The sequence below is a fragment of the Balaenoptera acutorostrata genome, chromosome 5 (genome assembly GCF_949987535.1).
Source record: "Balaenoptera acutorostrata chromosome 5, mBalAcu1.1, whole genome shotgun sequence".
Classification (NCBI taxonomy): domain Eukaryota; kingdom Metazoa; phylum Chordata; class Mammalia; order Artiodactyla; family Balaenopteridae; genus Balaenoptera; species Balaenoptera acutorostrata.
The window spans coordinates 23,283,002-23,304,706 of record NC_080068.1 but is presented as its reverse complement, the minus strand read 5'-3'; the positions used below and the strand labels follow the sequence as shown (position 1 = coordinate 23,304,706).

The window sequence follows — 21,705 nt, the reverse complement described above, 5'->3', positions numbered from 1 at the left end:
ACCCATCAGAGAACTTTTGTAAATTTTTATTTTAATTCCAACCTTCTCTTTCCCATTGTCCTCAACCCCACACCCCACCTCTTTTTAGCAGAAATTGGCTTCCAAACTATTCATGTTAAATGATTGAATATTCTGCTTCCTTTCTTCTGCCCTGGTGGGTAACTGAGTCCCGTAGCAGTCTCTTACAAGATTTGGTATCAGTGCTTTCTTCTCTCACGATTCCTTTAACCTGTCCAGAAGGAAACTTTTCCTGCCTCACTTCCATAGAAGTTTATTTATAACTCTTTTCTGGAAAGTGTCACTGTTTACCTCATGCAATTATTCTTTTATTCATTCAGCAAATATATATTTATATAAATGTCTTATTTCCCCTACAGGAGAGAGGTTTCCTTGAGGGCACGATCTGTATCTGTTCCATCTTCTGTGCTTCATAGCACTTTCTGTTAATTTGGTATTAAAAAAAAAATTCTTGCTGAATGAGGATGGGAGACGAAAAAGAGGGTAGAATTCACACACACGCACATGCACACGCACGTGAGCGCGCTGATGTTTTAAATCTCGTAGTTTGAAGGTCATACCCGGTAACTGACTGACTCTGGGAAAACAGTCCAGCAGGCTTCGTTGAATTTAGTATTGGTTACGGGCTTGCTTCACAGACCTGAGACTCAGCGAGCTGAAGGGCTAGGCTGGGCTTCCCAGCCAGTGTGTCAGGAATGAGCCCTGCGGGGCTGAGTGGGGCCTGAGACTTCCCAAGCACCTGCCTCCCTCCCTCCCTGTGTCAAGCCAGTCACGTCTGGCTCTGACCAGCTTCATCCAGTTCCCCCAGCGTGCTGTACAAATGCAGTGATCTGCAGGGGAGTCATGACCAGGGAAAGCTGGAACCCTGGCTGAGGCTGAAGCACTAGGCCAGTATCTATCTATGGAAGAGAAAGAAATTCATTGCCTTTCTTTTTTCTTTTAGAGGCACGAATTCACTGGTTTTTATACCTACCACTCAAACACTTGGAGAGACTTGGGTCCAATGGTAGACTCAAAGAGTGGTGGCATTAGCAAGGACCCGAAAAGTTTACCCTTGTTAGCCTTCTGCGGATAGATGGGGGTGATACCTTGAGGGGAGGTGGTCAGTATCACTGCTTTTATGACATGGGATGAAGCAGTGTGGTGACAGTTTCTCAAAAGGTCCTCGTCACCTTCGTTCGTAAGCCCAATGATGATCATGTTATGAGACATCGGCTAAAAGGATTGGCGGAAAAGTTAGTGAGTGAGTCTTATGACTGAAATAAAGGCTGTGGAATCTACTAGATCTTTCTAAGGGGGATGCAGGAAGTGGTCATGGAGAAGTCAGTCACCTCTAATGAAGCAGCACCTTAGTTTAACACTGCTTTATTAATTTTTCTCCCTATTACTGCTACCAATTTTTAGGGTCTGATGTATTGGGTAAAACGAAGTGGGCACTCAGTACTTTTACTGCCAGTCAGGAGGCTTTAGTCTGGAAAAATTCCTCCCAAAAGGGTGACATCAAGGTTTTGAAATAACAATTGAGGAAACAAAAGGTTTATGGTAGAGTTTTTGGAAGTTGTTCAAACCTGTAGTACTCGCTTATGTTCCCATCGAAGGCTTTATTTGCAGTTACGGGAGGCTGTGTTTGGAAAATTCTAGTGTAGTGACAGAAGATTTGGCCTGATGCATTCTAATCTTATATAAAACCTGATTGTGATTTTTTTTTTTAACTAGACACATGATTCATACACAAAAAGCTGTACATATTTAACATATACAACTTCATGAATTTGGAGTTAAGTATACGTTCATGAAACTATCACCACAATCTATGCCATAGACTGGGTGTGTGGTTTATGAGAAGGTTTCGAACAAATAAAAATTTATATCAAGAAAGTTCTGGAATCAATTTTCCCCTTTACATAGAATATGATAAAGCTGAATAAGAATTTAAAATATTCAGATCACCAGGAAAGATGGCCTGGAAAAACAGAAGCAGAATTTTTTTTTTTTTTTTAAATTACACAGGTAGCAAATGCTTGGTAGAAAAAAGAACTTCAAGAAAATACAGAAATGTAAAAAGTGAACATGCTCCCCCCTTTTTTTTTTACCCCCATCCTCAGATCACAGAGGTAAACCACTGTTGGCAGAGAATTTAAGCATCTTATTCTCTGCCCCCACTGTTGGCAGAGAATACTCGAGGTAAAATAAGGAACTAGCTATCTATTTCTAAACCAGTTTAAATAGCCAAAATGTACATTTTTACCTTTTTACTACTGTGTCAGCTTCAGAAGCTTCAGAATGTTCGCTAGTTTTGAGATCTATTTTTTGTTTGTTTTTTATAAATTTATTTATTTATTTATTTATTTTTGGCTGTGTTGGGTCTTCGTTGCTGCGCGCGGTCTTTCTCTAGTTGCGGTGAGCGGGGGCTACTCTTTGTTGCGGTGCATGGGCTTCTCATTGCGGTGGCTTCTCTTGCTGCGGAGCACGGGCTTCAGTAGTTGTGGCTCACGGGCTTAGTTGCTCCGCGGCATGTGGGATCTTCCTGGACCAGGGCTCGAACCCGTGTCCCCTGCATTGGCAGGTGGATTCTTAACCGCTGCGCCACCAGGGAAGCCCTCCCCCCTTTTTAAAGGAAAGAAGAAGATTGTCCTAAGATTAGGTAATGGGACTTCCTAACATCTGCTCTGGTCCTGAGATAAAGGCATTTATGCAGCGAGGAGAAAGGAATCTTGAGGCTTTGTCGGTGTGGTTCCTGGAGTCCTGTTGGGTATTACAAAATGTTTAGTATGCAGAATACTTTGATTTACACATCTCTACTTTTTATACTAATCCCAGATTCTGGATGTTCATGTTAATGTATTTTTTTTCCTGAATTGTTCTCATCTCACACAAGATTTGTGGATGTAAAGACAATTTAGCAGGACTTCTCGAAATCTTAGAATGGTAACAAGAAAGAGATATTTCAATGCAGGTTGGCTTTGGGCTGTGAGATATTAGGGCATCATGTGGTTTTTAGCCTGATTATGAGATAGAGATAAGTGAATTCATTCAGGTTTTTTTTTTTTTTTTTTTACATTATTGATGCTTCCTCCTGACATGCCAATTAGATTTCAAGATATTATTTGCTACTCCATGACTTCATCCTTCTCTGCCCTAGTCATCTTCTGATGTTGATTTGCTCCACTAATGAATCCAGCTAAGCGGGCTCCTTGTAGTTGATCGTTGACCAGGTAACCTAAGAGAAGCTGCCCATCTGATGAGCCACTGAGAAGGCTGATGTTTTCCAGGTGAAAGGTCCATGCAGGAGTTCTTTTGTTTGGTTTTTAGAAAGTGCTTGGTCACATTTTAGAGAAATTGGAGCTGGAATTCATGTATCCCAACCTCCCACACAAGGCAAAAGTCCCTTCTGTATCGCTTTTGTTGGAACCAGGCTCAACAAATACATTCATCTGTATTCTAAGGAACAGTTCTGATCGAGGCAAAGATTTTTGTGATGTATTAGAAAGGGAGAGGGAATGAGATGGATAACTTTGAACACCTACCGTCTGCTCAAACGCTGGACATGTAGCCTTCACAACAATCTGTGAAGTAGATTTTATAATCCTTTTTTGTTGTACTTATGAAGAAACTAAGGCATAGAGGGATGAAATAACTTGCCCCAGGTGACCTCATTTGTAAGAGCTGGAGCTGAGATTCAAGCCAAGTTGAACTGGAAGTTTGTACCCTTTGACCAACATCTCCCCATTTCCCCATCCTCCAGGCCCTGGCAACCACTGCTCTACTCTCTTTCTATGAGTTAGGCTTTTTTAGATTCCACATATTAGTGGGGACATACAGTATTTGTCTTTGTCTGACATTTCACTTAGCATAATGTCCTCAAGATCAAGGATGGATTATTACTGTTATCATTATTACTATTATATTTTATTACTGCTGTTACTGTTATTATCCGTTGATAACAATGGCCAGCAGGGTTTTCTCAGGGTTTATTTTTAGAGAACAAAACTAAATTTCACTAATTGCTCTTCAAATATTTTACTGTTATCTTGAGCCTTTATAACAATCAGAACCTACCGACTCATAGATCTTCTATTAAAGGATAAGAAACTTTGAAGATAGTGCACTGGATTACATGGAAGCATTACAGAGCTCCATTCAGTTTGCTTGTCACATCTTGGAAGAAGTTGAAGTTTCTCATTGCATATAGCCCCAGCAGATGATTTGGGTTTGTTATTGATGTTCTTCTTTACTTAGTTTTCAAGATTTTAAGAGATAATATGTAGTATAATGTTATATGTCAGTAATGTCTCAATTTAAAAAAAAGATAATATATATTGTCATATAACTAGTTCTCAAGACAATGTTTTAATACTAAGGGTCACAATTTAATTTGGTTAGAGACAGGAATTTAAAGTAAAATTATCATTCATTTAAAATTTCCCTCTTGATTCTATACCAGACAAAAGAAAGGGAACACAGTGGGGGAGGGAACACAGTTTATGCCTCAGGAGCTGGAAAGCCCCAAACCTTCTAGAGTCCAAAATACAAAGGAAAAGCCAAAGCTGTTTAGTCTCCTAAGAACACTTTTGTGTATTCAGATATTAAAGAGAATTTAAAAATGAAAATAGTTGAATAGATTGCAGCTGTATCAGTCTAGGTAAACAATTATAAAAAATTTTCATTTCTTTGTAAGTTAGATTTTCTCATTTAATTTAATACTGGAAATTTAAGTACAAGAGCTTTGATAAAACAGATTAAAATGGTCTGTGTATATGGAAAGAAAGAAATCTAATTAAAATTGATTTTTAAATTTTCTCCATGTTTTCGAGTTATTTGATTCAGATGCTGGTACCAGAAAAATCAAACCATTTTTGCAGCTTCTTAACATACTAAAAAATCTGCCAAGATGTTGAAAGAAATTTTAAGAAAATACAAGTCAAGAACATTGTGTATGGTATGATCCCATTTTTGTTAAAAAAAAAAAACCACCACACAGGTGGGAAAATGCTTAATATATAAATGGAAAAAAGTCTTAAATGGTAAATGCCAAATTGGGTAAGAGTACTGGGGGAGTTTCTACATCTTTGTAGTGTTTGATTTGTTTGTTTGTTCATTTTACAGTGAATACATATTACTTTTTTCACTTAAAGAAGCATTTATTCCATCCTTCCCTCAGACAGAGAGGGATCTTTCTTACTTGTGTGTTTTTTTTTTAAAGTAATATATATATATATAATTTATTTATTTTTGGCTACATTGGGTCTTTGTTGCTGTGTGCAGGCTTTCTCTAGTTGCGGCGAGCAGGGGCTACTCTTCATTGCGGTGTGTGGGCTTCTCATTGGGGTAGCTTCTCTTGTTGCGGAGCATGGGCTCTAGGCGCGTGGGCTTCAGTAGTTGTGGCACAAGGGCTCAGTAGTTGTGGCTCACAGGCTCTAGAGCACAGGCTCAGTAGTTGTGGCGCACGGGCTTAGTTGCTCCGCGGCATGTGGGATCTTCCCGGGCCAGGGCTCGAACCCGTGTCCCCTGCATTGGCAGGCGGATTCTTAACCACTGCGCCGCCACGGAAGGCCTTACTTGTTTTTTTTGTTTGTTTGTTTGTTTGTTTTGTTTTGTTTTGTTTTTTTAAAGTAGATTTAGAGCAGTGTTGTCAGTTTCTTTGACTATCTATTCCAGTGTCTCATAACTGTGTCCCTGATGCTGCTGTTTTAAGCCAAGCTTCTCAGTAGAAAGCTCACCATCATGTACATGAAAGTGCATGCTTAATAATCATAGCCGTTATTTATTCGAGCAATCATTATGTCCCAGATCATCTTCTAAGCACTTCATATGTATTAACCCATGTACTTTCTAATAACCCTATTAGTAGCTGCAGTTTACAAATGGAGGAATAAAGCATAGCGTTTAAGAAACTTTCCTAACTTGCAGACTGTATGCACATACACTTCATATAAAGAATCCTCCCTGCACTTGAGGATGTTAAGAAATACTCTTAACATCCTTATGTTCCTTCTCAATTTTCTCTTCTCAAAGCAAGATTATCCCAGTTCCACTGTTTCATTTAGGAAATATCACTGGAAGATAGGCTGTGTTTATATGTTAGGGAGGAATACATAATGCCTAATTTGTTCCTGTAAAGGGCTTACAATCTATTTAGAGAAATAGGACCCGTAAGCTGATCATGGATAAAGACACGGCAAAGCCTGTACTAGTCCATGACTAGGCTTCGGTGACTGTGGTTGCAGAGGTCAAGGTAGACTCTGTGGGAAGTAGGGTTCCATATGGGGGATGGGCAGGCTCTGGGGAGGCGAGTGACGAGCACACCTTCCTCCACAGCATAGCTCCCAATCCAGCTTCAGCAAGAAAGATTAGAAAGTTATTCCTCCAGAGCTACTTCCCAGATATGACCAGATATTAATGATGGAGTTGCTACAAAATAGCACCATTTTCTCATAGTCGATTTCTTTCTGAAATAGAAAAAGACCAGGGGTTGGAGAATATTCATTCTTTTCCCAAAGTCATTTTTGTTTTGAATTTCAAAAAAGGGAAATGTGACCCGTAACTTTTTTTTCCTGAATGTGTCCTCAGGGATTGTAAAAGTTTGGTTACATATGTTTTAAGGGAAGTGGCAGGGAAAACGTAGTATAGGAGCTAAGATACATAGATGTGTGCTTGGGGCCAGTGAATAAACTAACGTGAGCAGAGGATTCTAGAGCGGGAGTCGGCAAACTTTTTCTGCCTGGGGTGAGGTAGTAAATAGTTTAGGCTTCTTGGGCCACATTCGGCCTCTGTTGCAACTATTCAACTCTGCTGTTGTCATATGAAAGCAGCCACAGAGGATACGGAAAGGAATGTTCATGGCTGTGTTCCAGTAAAACTGTATTTACAAAAGCAGGCAGCCGGCCATGGTTTGCCAACCTCCTCTGGAGGAAAAAGTTAGAAAGAAAGGTGGTGCCTTTAACACCAGACTAAGAAGCTTTTATTTCCTCTGAAATAAAAGGATTTCAAAGCCTTATCATTTTTTATTGCCCTGGAGACCCCAGTTCATGTGATAACATGCCCCCTTTTTGTTATCAGATTCCAACCAAGCTACCAAAAAAATGTACCAAGGAAGCTAAGCTGTTTCCTCAGGCAGGGGCTGGAAAACAATGCAGTAAGTTTTGCTCTCCAATACCTAAGAATGTGCATTTGGGAATCTTATGTTCGTTGAGCTAAGGGAAAGAGCAGTTTGTTCTTAGGATTATGATACTAATAAGGGTAGGTTCTGCTGTGAGGGAGGGGTGGGACAAGCTACTGGACATGACCCGGGGGAAATATGTGCAAACCCACATGACTAGTTAACCGATTCGTGAGACCCATGCCTTGTAGATTTCATCATAAACCTAAGAAACATTGGCAGACTAGTCTGTCAGGGGATAATTCTGCCCAAACATACACAGTAACATTTTGAATGCCGCTGAGAATTCAAAGTCAATAGGGTCACCAGGTTTAGCAAATAAAAATCCAGGGCACCCAGTTAAAATAGCTCAGATAAGCAACGAAAAATATTTTAGTAAAAAACTATATCCAGTTCAATATTTGGGACATACTTATGCTAAAAAATTATTTGTTGTTTATCTGAAATTCAACCTTAACTGAGCATATTCTGTTTTATCTGGCAATCCCCAAACTGAAGATAGATGATTAAATAGTTTTTTGCCCTGTCTATTGCATCACTGTGTCAGTTGATCAGTAATCCTTCACCAAGGTTCTTTTTTTTCATGGCAGGAGTCTAATGACAGTCGAATCCCCTTAATTCCGACCTCACTGACACAGAATTTTGATTATTGATGCAAGGGCTGTGCTAAAGTGTACCTTTTTCTCTTCATGAATTTACTAGGCCTGTTTATCATTGATAGTACAAACAAAACTGAAAGAGAACGATTTATCTCCTTGGGAGACTACAAATAGTATAATTACAATGTAATCAGAGGCTATCGTTATTTAGACTGTGCTTTTCATTTAATAATTACAGATCATTCTGTCATTCATTAGAGCAAGACAACACTTTTCCAGGCAGACTCAGGTGCAGCCATCTCTGTCCCCATGGACCCCTTTGGGTCCCATCTGTCCCCAGTACCTGTCTCCTGGTTTTGTGTTTGTCTTGTTCATCGTGCTTTCTAGATCCTCACACGACGCCACTACTTGAAGGCACCCTGTAAATGTCTGTTAGTTGAATTCATGAATGAGTGTTATCTGCACATGTTAAAATAATCAGGCTGTCTTTGTTGCTAAACATCTTACTTTTTAATTGTAAAAAATAATTTGAGCTGGTCTTTCCCTTCATTCCAGATTTCAGTTCATGAAGGGAATTTCAGTTCATGAAGGGAATTTTTGGATAAAGTTAGTTTCATTGCATAACGGCCTTTGCGAGGCTGACACTGAAAACATGTATTGAAATTCGAAAAGTGTTTTATGAGGAGAGAAAAAGGTTCTTGTAAAATCACCATGAGCACCCTTGTGAGCTTTCTTCTGTTCCAGGATGATGGGTCTCAAACTTTATCAGGCTGCTAACGATATCAGCAAGGTTTAGCGGGCCATCTTCCTTACTTGCCCCTATTTCCCATGATCACACGCACACACAAGTAAATCCCCATATATCTTCCAAAGAGATGGATGGGGATACTTCTGATTGGATACCAGTTATGGTTGTCACTGATAAATAATGCATTGATGGCTTAAGACAGATAGGCAGACATCTACACGTTCTAAACCACATTTGTATTATTAGAGACCACTATATACAAGCCATCTGAAAGACCCTTGAGAACTCCCAGTGAATTCTGGACCACTCTTGAGGGAAATTAAACATGAGTGGTTTATGTGTGGAAAGGGTAACACCAGAATTTCTATTGCCCGGTGTTGGGTGGCATCTAGCCTTGGAAACATACTTAGATGAGGCTTGTTCTTTTCCACCGGTGGCTTCTTTCTTCTGTATTTCCTCCAGTAGAGAAATTGGATTAATAGGAACCAGGAGATTAGGAATTAAATCTCCCTCTCTGTTTCTAATCCTACCCATATCTTGGGAGTATTTTTCCTAGCAGTCTCGGAGAATTCAGGAAGATGCACTGAATACAGGCCAGCATTGGAACAGAGCTGGGCGTGATGTGATCCTTTCTTTTAAGAGAGTTGAGTCACTCTTCTCTTTTGTTCTCCCTTCTCTCACAGCACCCTGGAGGGATATTATGTGGATGACGCCCTACAGGGCCAGGGAGTTTACACTTACGAGGATGGAGGAGTTCTCCAGGGCACATATGTAGACGGAGAGCTGAACGGACCCGCCCAGGAGTACGACACAGACGGAAGACTGATCTTCAAGGGACAATATAAAGATAACATTCGGCATGGAGTGTGCTGGATATATTACCCAGTAAGCCTCACAACTGTTCGTTTTGCTGGAAAGTAACAAGTTTTAAGACAATGCTTCGAGTCTTCCCAGTGAATAACAAAATGTATTCTCTATCTTAGAAAATGTGAGGCTGTGAAACTTGAGAGTCAGTAGCTGAAGCCAACAGCTTAGGGGGATATCCTCTCACTGTTTCACTATTGACTTAGATTGTTGTCCTCCGATCTACTATGAATTCCTCCTCAGGGTGGCTTTGGAAAGGAATGATTAGTCATGATGAAAACAAACTGGGACAGACTGGTTTGATTGTACCACTAATAAAGACAAAAATATATTGCTTTTTAAAAATATCCCTTTGGGATATAGAAAGAGATGGTGGAATGTCTCATTGTTGCAATTAATGTTATTCTTTCTCATATGTAAGAACTAATCCAGCAATTTCCCATCTTTTTGGACTTACTACACTATTGTTACTTGATTTTACAATCCTACTCCCTGCTTTCTGGTTTATCTTGCTTAAATCAAGGTGATTAAAATTAACTTGCCTTTGAGTATTTGATAACATTTTATGATCTTTCTGGAGCTGACTAGAGCAAAAAAATGTGGCAAAACCCATGGCTGGAAATTAATGCTGTAATTTTTGTTTGCATTTCAAATACCCCATCTGTTTGTAGTGAATTTCCAGAAAATGTTTCAGAAAATAAACCTGAGGAAATATTTTACCTAATATTTTATTTTGTCCAGAGCTTAAGTCAAAATATGTTTTTTTTCCTTACTCTTAACCATATCCTCTTATGATTTAAAAGTATTAATAAAAACATGCATAACAAGAAAAGTAGTCCCAGCTAAATCTATTTACACATTATTGTTCCTAAAAAATAAGTTATACTCTAGGCATAAGAAAAACTATTGTAAAATATTTTTAAAAATAATTACTAAAGCATTTACACATTCTCTTGGTAGGATCTGCAGTAGCTCACAAGTCCTTTCAGTTACAGAGGGAGATGAGATGGAGGTACTTACCAGTTAGGAAGCCTGAAACTTTTGTTGCTTCATCAGTAGGCAGGATAAACTTCCTGCTGCCCAGTGCTGGGGAGCTGCCGATATGACAGTGAATCTTGAAGTCTGGGAAAGTGGAATTCCTCATGAGGGTGGGTCTAGGAAAGAGGTAATGGATTACCAGATTCTCACGCTACCTGTCATTTTACTTGTTATGATCAATTTAAGTCCCTAGAGATCAACGATGAACTAAGGTGAATGGATCCGATTGGCTCCGTGTAGCTGCATTTTGAAACCTAAAATGTGCAGCTCCATTTTAGCCTTCAGCCTTAATCACTGTCTTTTAAAGCACCAAGAGAAGACTCTGCCTTAGGAAGGAAGAAGCACTAGGGAGTTACAAGCTTTAAAAATCAACTTGGTTGATAGCACTTTGTATATAGTATCTGTTGGCATTTGGGGTCGGGGCTGGGGGAGGCTGGTAATCACACCCCACTGCTCTGTTCTCTGGATTGGGAATCAATTAAGAAATAGACATAGGTGTCAGGGATCAGGATGTTGGTTTCATTATGGCGGAGTTGGACTGGAGACATGGCGTGGGCTTCTACTCTTGCCCCTCTGAACTAAACGGATGGGCCAGCTGCCCACAGAGCAGCTAGAAAGCTGCAGGTTTCCCTTGGGGAGTAGGGCTGCCTGGGGGAGCTTCCCCAAGGAGAGGAGAGGAATGAGAGGGGAGCAGGTGCAGCCTGTGGGCACCGCCAGTTCCCAGGACAGGTGAGCGAAAATGCAGAGCACATGAGAGCAGCGGCTTTATGCTGTTAACCCCTACCCAGTAGAGTTGGGTGTCAGTGGGTGTCAGATCCTGCCTTCTCACTAATCAAGTGAACGATTTCTCCTCCCATGAGGGGGAGCCACTGAGCAGAGGAGAAAAAGGAGCAGTTTCTTCCCCAGCACCCCTGACACAGCCAACAAGGAAGTGTTTGTGACATGAAGTCAAAGCAGGAACAAGGGGAGGCAAAAATAATGATCCTTCCTACAGGATTTGTAAGCTCACTCTAAGGACAGTTTATTTCTTTCAAAATTTGACCTTGAAACAGTGATGGAAAGTTTTTAATTAAAAACTCATAACTCCTTTTGGAAAAAAAAGAAGAATCTCTGCTTTATCATTCTAGACAAAATCATTTGCCCCCAAAACTGGAAGTTTAAAAGCACATAAGGGGGAAGAAAAACGTGAGATCCTAGAAGGACAGAATCCTGTTCTGAAGAAATTGTCATGTTGATGGCTTACATTAGTTACGGCATATAAGAAGCATAAATACTCTAACACCATTCAGCTCAGTCACTGAAAGCCTGAAGGCAGATCTTGCAAAAAGTATCATCCCCGTTCAGGCTGGGTTATTAAGAATTAACTCGGGGAGGAGAAAGGGCAATAATACGTCCCTAATGCACTTTCTATCCGTGAAAAATGCTTCCAAGTATTTTTCTTTCTATGGAAGTGCTGTGATTCGTTTTTTAATTGATAACCTTTTTTCTCCAAAGAGCAATTGGAGTACGATGAACTGTAGAAATCCTGTACCTGGTGGTATTTCTTCCTGCTGTCTCTCTGTAAACAGCATTTGGAATCACTTAAAAGTTGTCCCACGTCACTGACTTTGAGTAGCTGCTTCTAGAACCTTTCAGTTGGGGGAATAGCCAAGCTTTTAGAAGATGTCATGGGCTTACTAGTCTTGTGTCAAACCCACGAAGGTCTTAGATTTTCAGTTATACCATAAGGACCTTCTGGATGGGAAAAAAATAAAAAAAGGGAAACATCTCTTGCACCCTAGATTAGATTTTTTAAAATTATTTATTGGTTTTAGTATCCCAATTCAGTTTTAAAAATATTTATATCACCTACTGTATCCCTAGCGCTGGTACCAGGATACAGAATTCTCTGATAGCCTCTGCCCTAAAGCATTTAATGACCCTTTGGAATGAAGCAAATGACAGTTAAAGAAGAAGCACAGCTGACTCCTCTCCTGGAAGGAGGGAGAAGGGAGAAGTAAATAAAGACGAGTGGGAAGAAAGAAGTGATGGGGAAGGGAGTAGAATTTAGTTGATCTTTTTTCACTTTTCCTTCTAACTCCAAAAAAAGTGATGGTATAAAATTCTCAGAAAGGCAGTGTCCAGAAGTCCTTTTGTTTATCCCTTAGAAAGTGCAGATAACTCTCATTACTCATGTATACTGAACTAATTCTTAAGTACCTTTGAACTAGAGATTTTCTTAATAGACCAGAAATCCAGAATTCAATATTTGAGAAGTGACATCATAGGAATAGTAAGACTGTCCTGCTACAGATCCTTGTCACATTTGATATTGGCCCAAAGTAATCCTTAGTTACATTTCCTTTTGATGATTGTAACTTACATCACAAATACAACATGTTTCTTAGATAACAAACCAAGTTAGAGTATCAGTAGCTTGTCCAAGGATTATAAAGTACAACTCCGTCTTTGACTCTCTAAATCGGGCTATATGCCCCCTGTGCATATACCTTATCGGGGACTGGATGGGGAGGGGAGAGATGCATCATGCTTTTCATGCTCATGTGAAAAGCTCTGAGTTCTGAAACTGTTATGACCATATTAGTGCTGTTAACAATGGCCGTGCACAAGAGAAATGTCTTGAACTCATGCCATACAGATAAATACTATATATAATATTTTCTGGTTTTGGGTTTCTCCCATCAGGATGGAGGCAGCCTTGTAGGAGAAGTAAATGAAGATGGGGAGATGACTGGAGAGAAGATAGCATATGTGTACCCTGATGAGAGGACTGCCCTGTATGGAAAATTCATTGATGGAGAGATGATAGAAGGGAAACTGGCTACTCTTCTGTCCACTGAAGAAGGAAGGCCTCACTTTGAACTGATGCCTGGAAGTAAGTTGAATCTGCTTCAGACGGGTTGCTCTAATTCCAAAACGGGTTGTTGCGGCTTAAGAGAAGTTAATTTCTTTGTCTAGTCCTGGTGTATTAGCTTGGCCGCATAACAGGTACCTCAGCAGCTCAGTGGTTCACAACAGCAAACACAGGTCTGCTAAGCAACTGTACTCAACTGGTCCAGGGGGGGCGTGGCCAGACCAGGCTGGACCTGAGGCTTCTAGTCAGCTCTGAGTCTGTTCTATGTCTTAATTCTGGGCCCAGTCTAAAGGGACAGTGGTGGTGGCCTGGGTCAGTTTTCTCAGGTGGTCACAGGAAGCCAGAGCATGAGCAGACACCTATGATGCCTCTTAAAGCCTCAGCTTGGAACTGACACGAAGTCCCTTTCACCCACTTTTCATTGGTCAAAGCAAGTCACATGGCCAAGGCGGAAATCAGTGAGACAGGGTAATATACACCGTGCACTTTAGTGGCAGATGCTAAAAAGTCATCTGTCAAGGGCATAGCTGTATAATTCTAACGCACAGAAGAAGTGAAGAAATGACAGCAGTAATTTAATCAGTTTTAAATATTATATCTCAGGGAAAAAAACTTACAGTTTAATGATTTAACTGATAAAGAATCAAATTAGGTAGATCTCCAAGTTGGTACAGATTGTAATGCTGATTCAGCCTGAGCTCTGACTTGGAACGATAAATGCACATTGGCACCCGGGCCCTCTTCAAAGTCTAGCATCTTCTTGGAGGACATATTCCATACATGAATGAGCCTATTGGAATCAATGATAGAAAAAATCCTGTTTCCTTTTAAAAGTACAGGATGGCATACCAAACTTTTTTTCTGAGTATAAAATTATTTCTTGTAGAAAATCTGGAACATATACAAAGAAAAAAATCAAGATTTTGTATTTTCAGTGACACAATATTAAGAAAGCTAAATCGGTCTGATTCCTTGAAATATGCGTATATGTATTTCCAATCCAAGTTAAGGTATAAGGAGAATAAAGTAGAAAAGATAATACAGGAACTTCCCCGGTGGTCTAGTGGTTAAGACTCCACACTGTCAATGCAGGGCGCCTGGGTTCAATCCCTGGTCCGGGAACTAGATCCCACATGCCTCAACTAAAGATGCTGAGTGCCTCAACTAAAGATCCTGAGTGCCTCAACTAAGACCTGGCGCAGCCAAATAAATAAATAAATATTTTTTTAAAAAAAGAAAAGATAATATATCTAGGCATTGATAGGCCTAAATAATATTTAGCTGTTTGGATTGGAAGGAGATTCTCCAAAGGGTGGTGGTCCAAAAATAGGAAGCCTAGCACTTTACATTTAGGTCCAACTTGGGTTGTTATAAATGTCTCTGGTTTTGTTTTTTTAAGTTAAAAATTGAGGCATTTTAAATGCAGTATGGGATTCTGGATTGGATCCTGGAACAGAAAAAGGACATTTGTGGAAAAACTCGTGAAATCTGAATAAAGTCTGGAGTTCAGTCAATACTAACGCAGCTATGTTGGTTTCTTAATTTGGACAAATGTACCATGTATCACAAGAAATTAACATTAGGAGAAGCAGTGAGGGGCATTGGGAACTCTCTGTACTATGTTTGCAACTTTTCTGTAAATTTAAAATCATTCCAAAATGAAGGGCTTTTTAAGTGTAACAGTAATCTTTGAACTTCAAACTCTAATATCTGCACTCTTCACATCCATTCCAAAAGGATACAGTGTTATAATGTTTAGAAGTGAGGAGACTCCAGCTAGGGGAGGATCCCACTTGGTGATGCAGATTTTAAAAGTGGCAGCATTTGTTAAGTGGCAGCATTTTTAGTGCCAAGAGTCTTGGACTTAAGAGTCACCTCGTTTGAGTCTCAGTGCCAACATTTACTGTATTATGGTTTTGGGCAGGTTAGTTATCCTTTCAGAACCTGTTTTTTCATTATAAAATACAGATAGTGGCACCTACCATAAAGCCCCCATCAGGAAAGTTACCGTGGTTATTACATTCTTCTTAGTATAAGTACAAAACACATTTTGGGAAGTGAGAGTGATCATTCTCAGGGGAATGATGATTTTTCTTAGAACTCCTGGTTGCAAATAACAAACACCCTCTTCAAACTAACTTAAGGCCAAAAAAAGGAGGGGGGTGGATTTACTGGCGAGATTCCAGCAGGCCTCAGTTCTTTTAACGGTAGGTTGAACAATTTGGGTCTCAAAAGGGTCAGGAACCATAGCTGCTCTGGGTGACTGGGAGGAACCAGGCACAGTCTTTACTCTGCGTTCTGCTTTTGTTTCTCTCTCCTTCCTCTTCCAGTTGCAGCGATTGAACCACTGACTGGCTGACAGATGAGGGCTTTCGGGTCATGTGGCCTCTGGTCCAGTGGTTGAGGGAGGGGAAGAGGGAAACAGAAATCGAGTATCTCACCTAAAATCCTCCTACAACTGCCTTCTCCTCCTTTTTCTCTGTGCTTTTGGATCCACAAACTGCTTCTCTGTCTCCACTTACTTCTTGCTGAGTTTCTCCTTGTGCCTCTGCCTGGAATTTCTTTTCTTCTCATCTCTTTGCCTCTTTACGTAGGAATTCCATTCCCTGGCTAATGTCTAGTCCATCTTTTTTTTTTTTTAAACGCAATTATCAGCATCACCTGGATGTTTCTTAGAAATGCAGGCTGTCAGGCCCACTTTGGGACTATTAAATCAGAATTCCCATTTTTTTAAATTTGATTTTTAAAAAAATTTTTATTGGAGTACAGTTGATTTACAATGTTGTGTTAGTTTCAGGTGTACAGCAAAGTGAATCAGTTATACATATACATATATCTACTCTTTTTTAGATTCTTTTCCCATATAGGCCATTACAGAGGACTGAGTTCCCTGTGCTATACAGTAGGTCCTTATTAGTTTTTATTTTTTTGGCTGCGTAGCTTGTGGGATCTTAGTTCCCCGACCAGGGATTGAACCTGGGCCCTAGCAGTGAAAGTGAGGAGTCCCAACCACTGGACCACCAGGGAAGTCCCTACCTATTCCATCTTTACAGCTTGGCTTACCTCTTAGAAGTAACGTTTGTCGAGTGAATGGATAAATTCTAGTCACAGGTCATAGTACCAACGATAGGGGAAAGGAGGAAAAGGAAAGGGTGCCTTCCGTTTGCCTGGAGCACAGGCCTGTCTAAGGGAGTAGAGGGAGGGATGGTATGCGTTGAAGAAGATGCATCAGCTCCTTGAGGGCAGGAGGAGATGTGACTCCCACTTGTATCTGCACAGCCCCTAACACAGTGCTTTACGTGTGGTTGGCACTTAGTACATTTGTGAGGAAAGTATGAGTCTAAGGAAGGGAGATGGGAATTCACAGGAGAATTTCTGCACAGTAGAATGTGTATTCCACAGAAACGTTTGGTTTGAAAGTGGTTTTTTTCTTCTTTTTTTGAACTAACTTCCTTTAATGGGTTGTGTGCTGGTCCAGATGCATTCCTCAGCCTCTCCCTGCCCTGCTTTACTGCAGGGGCCTTCTGCCCCTTGCAGGCTGCATTTCCCAGGCTCTTGTGCCTCTGGCTTCTGTCTGGGTTTGGCCACAGGCTGGGGACACGGAGAGGGACAGGAGCAGGGAGAAGCCCTCTCTGTGTCCAGCAGAGTCCCCAGCAGTGGCCTGTCTCCTGATTCCGTCTCCCAGCAGGACGGTCCCCCACGGGTCCAGCTTCCCTGGACACCCGCAGCGCTAGAGCTCCAGGAATGCCTCTGCCTCTGTCCCTGTGGCTCAGGGTCTTGGCCTCCTGCCCTTGCCAGTTTCTGGGCTCTCCACTGCCCTGTTTGGCTTCCCAGCTCTTCCACCCTCTGTGTAACCAATTCCCTGTATTAAATTCTCTCTCTCTGAAATACTCAAATGGTCTGTTTCCTGGTTAGACACCGACTGATCTGGATTGTTTTCTGACTTTTAGTTTGAGACACTAATTTGGGTTTTATTTTACTTATTTATTTTAGTTTTGGCTGCGTTGGGTCTTCGTTGCTGCGCGTGGGCTTTCTCTAGTTGCGGTGAGCAGGGGCTACTCTTTGTTACAGTGCGGGGGCTTCTCATCGCGGTGGCTTCTCTTGTTGCGGAAGAGGGGCTCCAGGCGCGTGGGTTTCAGTAGTTGTGGCACAGGCTACGCAGGCTGCGTAGTTGTGGCTCGCGGGCCCTAGAGCGCAGGCTCAGTAGTTGTGGCACATGGGCTTAGTTGCTCCGCGGCATGTGGGATCTTCCCAGACCAGGGCTCGAACCCGTGTCCCTTGCATTGACAGGTGGATTCTTAACCACTGTGCCACCATGGAAGCCCCTTAATTTGGGTTTTGATTGTATAAAAAAAGGAAACAGAAAGAGGACCTGGTAGCCATTGGTAACCACTTAGGAATTGCTTAATGGAATAATTTGTGATGCTTTAGTACCTAAAATAATTGACTTTGCTGGATTAAGCCCTCCAGTTCCAAAACTTGTTTCTTTACTTATTAGCCTTTGGAACACCGTATTGTCTTCCTTGTGCTCTGGGAGGATTCTCTGAAGCTAATTCTTTGCAGAGAACGAACGTTAATTCTAGGACGGTTGTGTACCTTCGTTTCTGGAATAAATTACTAATTGGCTTCTGAACCACTTTAATAGAAATAAGATGACTTTGTTAATGCTTTATCAAAAGCAGTCTGTTCTCCTTAATTCTGGTGAGGCTGAATTTATTTTTAGTGAAGGAGACAATTGCCAAGGGTGGGTGGTTGGATTCTATAGACTGTGTCTAGTATGAAGAAAACCACAAGAAAAATTTGAAACTATTATCCAATCTGATCTGACCAGAGAGATCTCAAATTTTCATGACAAAGCTTTTTCTTGATTAAAAATTGTAATTACACAAGCAGCTTTTAAACCATATGAATAAAGAAAATTCAAAAGCAAAAATGGGATTTTAAGAGATACTTCTGATGGCTGTTTATTAAGACCTGAGAACGAAACTCCAGAACAAATCTAAAAACTATCCATTTATATCTTGCACAGCAATCTGTAATTACTGGTGTAAACCTGCCTATAGGAAGCATGTTATCTAGCCAGTCAGCGACTATTTTATTCTATCACATATTTTTTTTTTACACAATATTCTCTTGGCATTGAACTTTTTTAAATTTTATTTTATTTTTTTATTTGTGGCTGCGTTGGGTCTTCGTTGCTGTGCGTGAGCTTTCTCTAGTTGCAGCGAGCGGGGGCTACTCTTCGTTGCGGTGCTCAGGCTTCTCATTGCAGTGGCTTCTCTTGTTGCAGAGCACGGGCTCTAGGCGCACGGGCTTCAGTAGTTGCAGCACGCAGGCTCAGCAGTTGTGGTGCATGGGCTTCGTTGCTCCGCGGCATGTGGGATCTTCCCGGACCAGGGATCAAACCCATGTCCCCTGCATTGGCAGGCGGATTCTTAACCACTGCGCCACCAAGGAAGTCCCTCTATCACATATTTTAATTAGAACTAATATTACCACATGTTACCGTTCCCATCTACTAAGCATCCAATTGCTGTATTCAATAATAACCTAAAAATATCTTTTAGCAACTCAATTCAACATCACAAAGTTCAACAAACAAAACAGCAGATTTTAATCCCCTCGTATAAGAATGTTTGATGTTATGGCAATATTTGTTATACTTATGATTCTCCAATCATAAGTGATCTTAGAGGTATAACATCAGTTGTACCAAATGGTGTGGCTGATGCTTAGATGTAGACCACCCAGGCAATTCCAGATATTTGTAGAATGAAAGAGAGAAAGTACATTATGCTGTATAACATGGTATCCATCTTCATTATTATATTCTTGAATAAAGTGAAAGCATTTCAGGAGTAATATAAAAATTATTTCTTTAGATTAACTTTTTCCTGATTATCTGTACGTATTTTTTCCACTTAGATATTCAGGAAAAGAAATAAAACCCATATGTGTATCTTTTACTAGGTAACAAAATGAGGAGTTGGGGTTTATCTATTCACAATCGTAAATTCTCTTAAATATAATGAATGTTATTTTAATCACCAAGAGATTCATGATGAATATGATGGAGAATGAAGCTAAGAAATTGATTCTGTTTGCACATTTACTCAGCATAAGTAAACTTTCTTTTTTTTTTTTTCCCCTAACCCGCTCTAGTACACTTTATCATAAAAACCTATTATCATTAAAAAAACTATCCATTTATATTGAAGAATTTCATTCTAGTTGGTCTAACTTGAATAACATTTTTCATTATTTAACTCTTTCTGGTCCTGTGGATAGAGAGAATGCTCTTCCCTAACTCTGGGCCTTGTACTGAGATTTTTGTTTGCTTTTTAGGTTCGGTGTACCACTTTGATAAGTCAACTTCATCTTGCATTTCTACCAGTGCTCTTCTTCCAGATCCATATGAATCAGAGAGGTAATTTTTTCCATGTGGTTTAAACGGCACCGTTTATGTGAGATTAAATAACCCTCGTGGTAGGAATTATTGCTCCTCGGTGACCCTCTGCTCAGGCCGAGTTCTTGAGCAGAAAAAAATATTCATATATTCTGAGGAAGAGTGTTTTTATTGTCATATAGAATCTGTCCCTGTAAGGAAGTTTTTCCACCCATAAAGCACAGAACAGCTTGTGTGTCAGTCCCAGAATGAAGCTTCTACAAAGACAGCAGTTGGGCCTGGCAGCCAGCTATGCCCTGCTCAAGTGTCCCCTCTCTTGGGGCTCTAGTGCCACAGTTTGTGCCTTAGCCCCTGCTGGCCCCTAGGGAGCATTTCACACTCTTGAAAGCTCTAGCCGAGGCAGGGACCAAATACCTCCTTTTCTGCTTAGCCCAGCTGAGGGGGTCTGGAATGTGAGATAATTTCTTCATTCACTAAGGGAAGACAGGAGTGAAACAAAGAAAACACAAGAAGCATAAAAACATTCCAGCTTATAAATTACAAGTTTCTGATTCTATAAGCTCCCTCCCAGAGTGTCAAGCCCTGCTCCATTTCATACCCTATCTAAACTCTAAACTCTTGATTCCTGGTATGGTTTTCTCTGGTCCCCTGCCTGGGGTTCTTATTCCCCAGCGACTGGCCTGTCTGTGGGTAAGAGTGCCATCTGCAGTTGGCTTTCTCTTGGCCTCACTCTGTAAGCGTGGCTTCTATTCAGTTTCTGTTCCGTCCCCATCTGAGAAAAGGCCTCTTCCCTGGTTTAACTGACAGGGCTGACACCACCATGTCACAATGAATGAATGGCCTCTTCCTTGACGCGAGGCTCTGGCCTGTTTGCAGGGAGAAAGGTTTGGTCTCTTGTTAGCCCCCAGAACACAACAGTACCATAACCGTATGCATCAGTCATTTTTTGTTACTGTCATTGTGATGATGCCACATAACAATACCCTCAGACTATCAGTGATTTATGAAAGCAAACATTTTCTTTTACGCTCCTGCTTCTGTAGATTGGCTGACGTTCAGCCACTTCTGACTGGGCTCAACTCGGCTCAGCTGGCCTAGGCTACACTCCAGGTTTCAAGTTGGGTTCCAGTCTGTCTCACATGCCTTCATTCCAAGACTCAGGCTAAGGGAGCAACAGCCCCCCAGGGCATCTTCTTCTTGTGGAGATGAATGGAAACTCAAGGAAGCTGGCAGAAACTTGCCATGCTTCTTAATACCCAAGACCTAGCTTTGCAGTCACTTCTGCCTAGTCGCAAAGCAGATCACATGGCCAAGACCAAAGTCAGTCAGGCAGGGATGTATCCTCAGCCCAAGCTGAAGGGCAGTCATGCGGCCAAGCAGCAGGACGTATAATTCTGTCCCAGGGAGAGAGTCAAGTGGTAAAAGCAATAATTCAGCCTTCCAGCCCATCAGATAAGCAGAAGATCTACATAACAAAAATCCCAGATGACCAGTTCCACCAGAGTCATTACATCACAGGGGCCAGAAGAACTGAAATCCTGTGGATGGGGCATGTACTTACTTACTAAATCCAGTTCCGTAATCATGAGTGCTGTTTTCTTATAAACCAGTGGTTGGCAAACTTGTCCTCTAAAGGGCCATGTGGTCAGTATTTTAGGCTTTGTGGGTCTCTACGGCAACTACTTACGTCTGCCTTTGTAACGCTAAAGCAGTCATAGATAATATTGAACAAATAGGTGTGGCTGTGTCCCAATAAAACTTTATTTACAAAAATGGACACAGCCAGATTTGGTCCTTGAGCTGATCTGCTATAAACTCCTTTGTTGGGAAGTGCTTATTGGATATATTTTATGAACTATTTATCACTCTTTCATGTAAAAGATTCATCTTGGGGCTCCATTAAAACAGTCTTTCCCTCCTATTTGGCACTGAGAAACTTAGGTATAGCTTTAATTAGCTTTGGGAAATGTTTGCCTTGCCTAGGAAGACAGTGGAAATTGTCATTAATTAAAACAGACA

At 40.9% G+C, this 21,705-nt stretch overlaps 1 protein-coding gene across 2 annotated transcripts in view; it reads left to right on the top strand.

Moving 5' to 3' along the window:
- SETD7 (SET domain containing 7, histone lysine methyltransferase) overlaps positions 1-21,705 on the top strand; it is a 47,948-nt gene that overhangs the window by 11,494 nt on the left and 14,749 nt on the right. The window contains exons 3-5 of one of the 2 annotated variants that reach the window (XM_007172932.3): positions 9,208-9,409; positions 13,112-13,301; positions 19,626-19,707. In XM_007172932.3, the coding sequence (XP_007172994.1) occupies positions 9,208-9,409; positions 13,112-13,301; positions 19,626-19,707 (474 nt within the window). Of the gene's footprint in view, positions 1-9,207; positions 10,113-13,111; positions 13,302-19,625; positions 19,708-21,705 lie in introns of those variants that run through there. The other variant, XM_057546443.1, reaches the window with a different exon arrangement.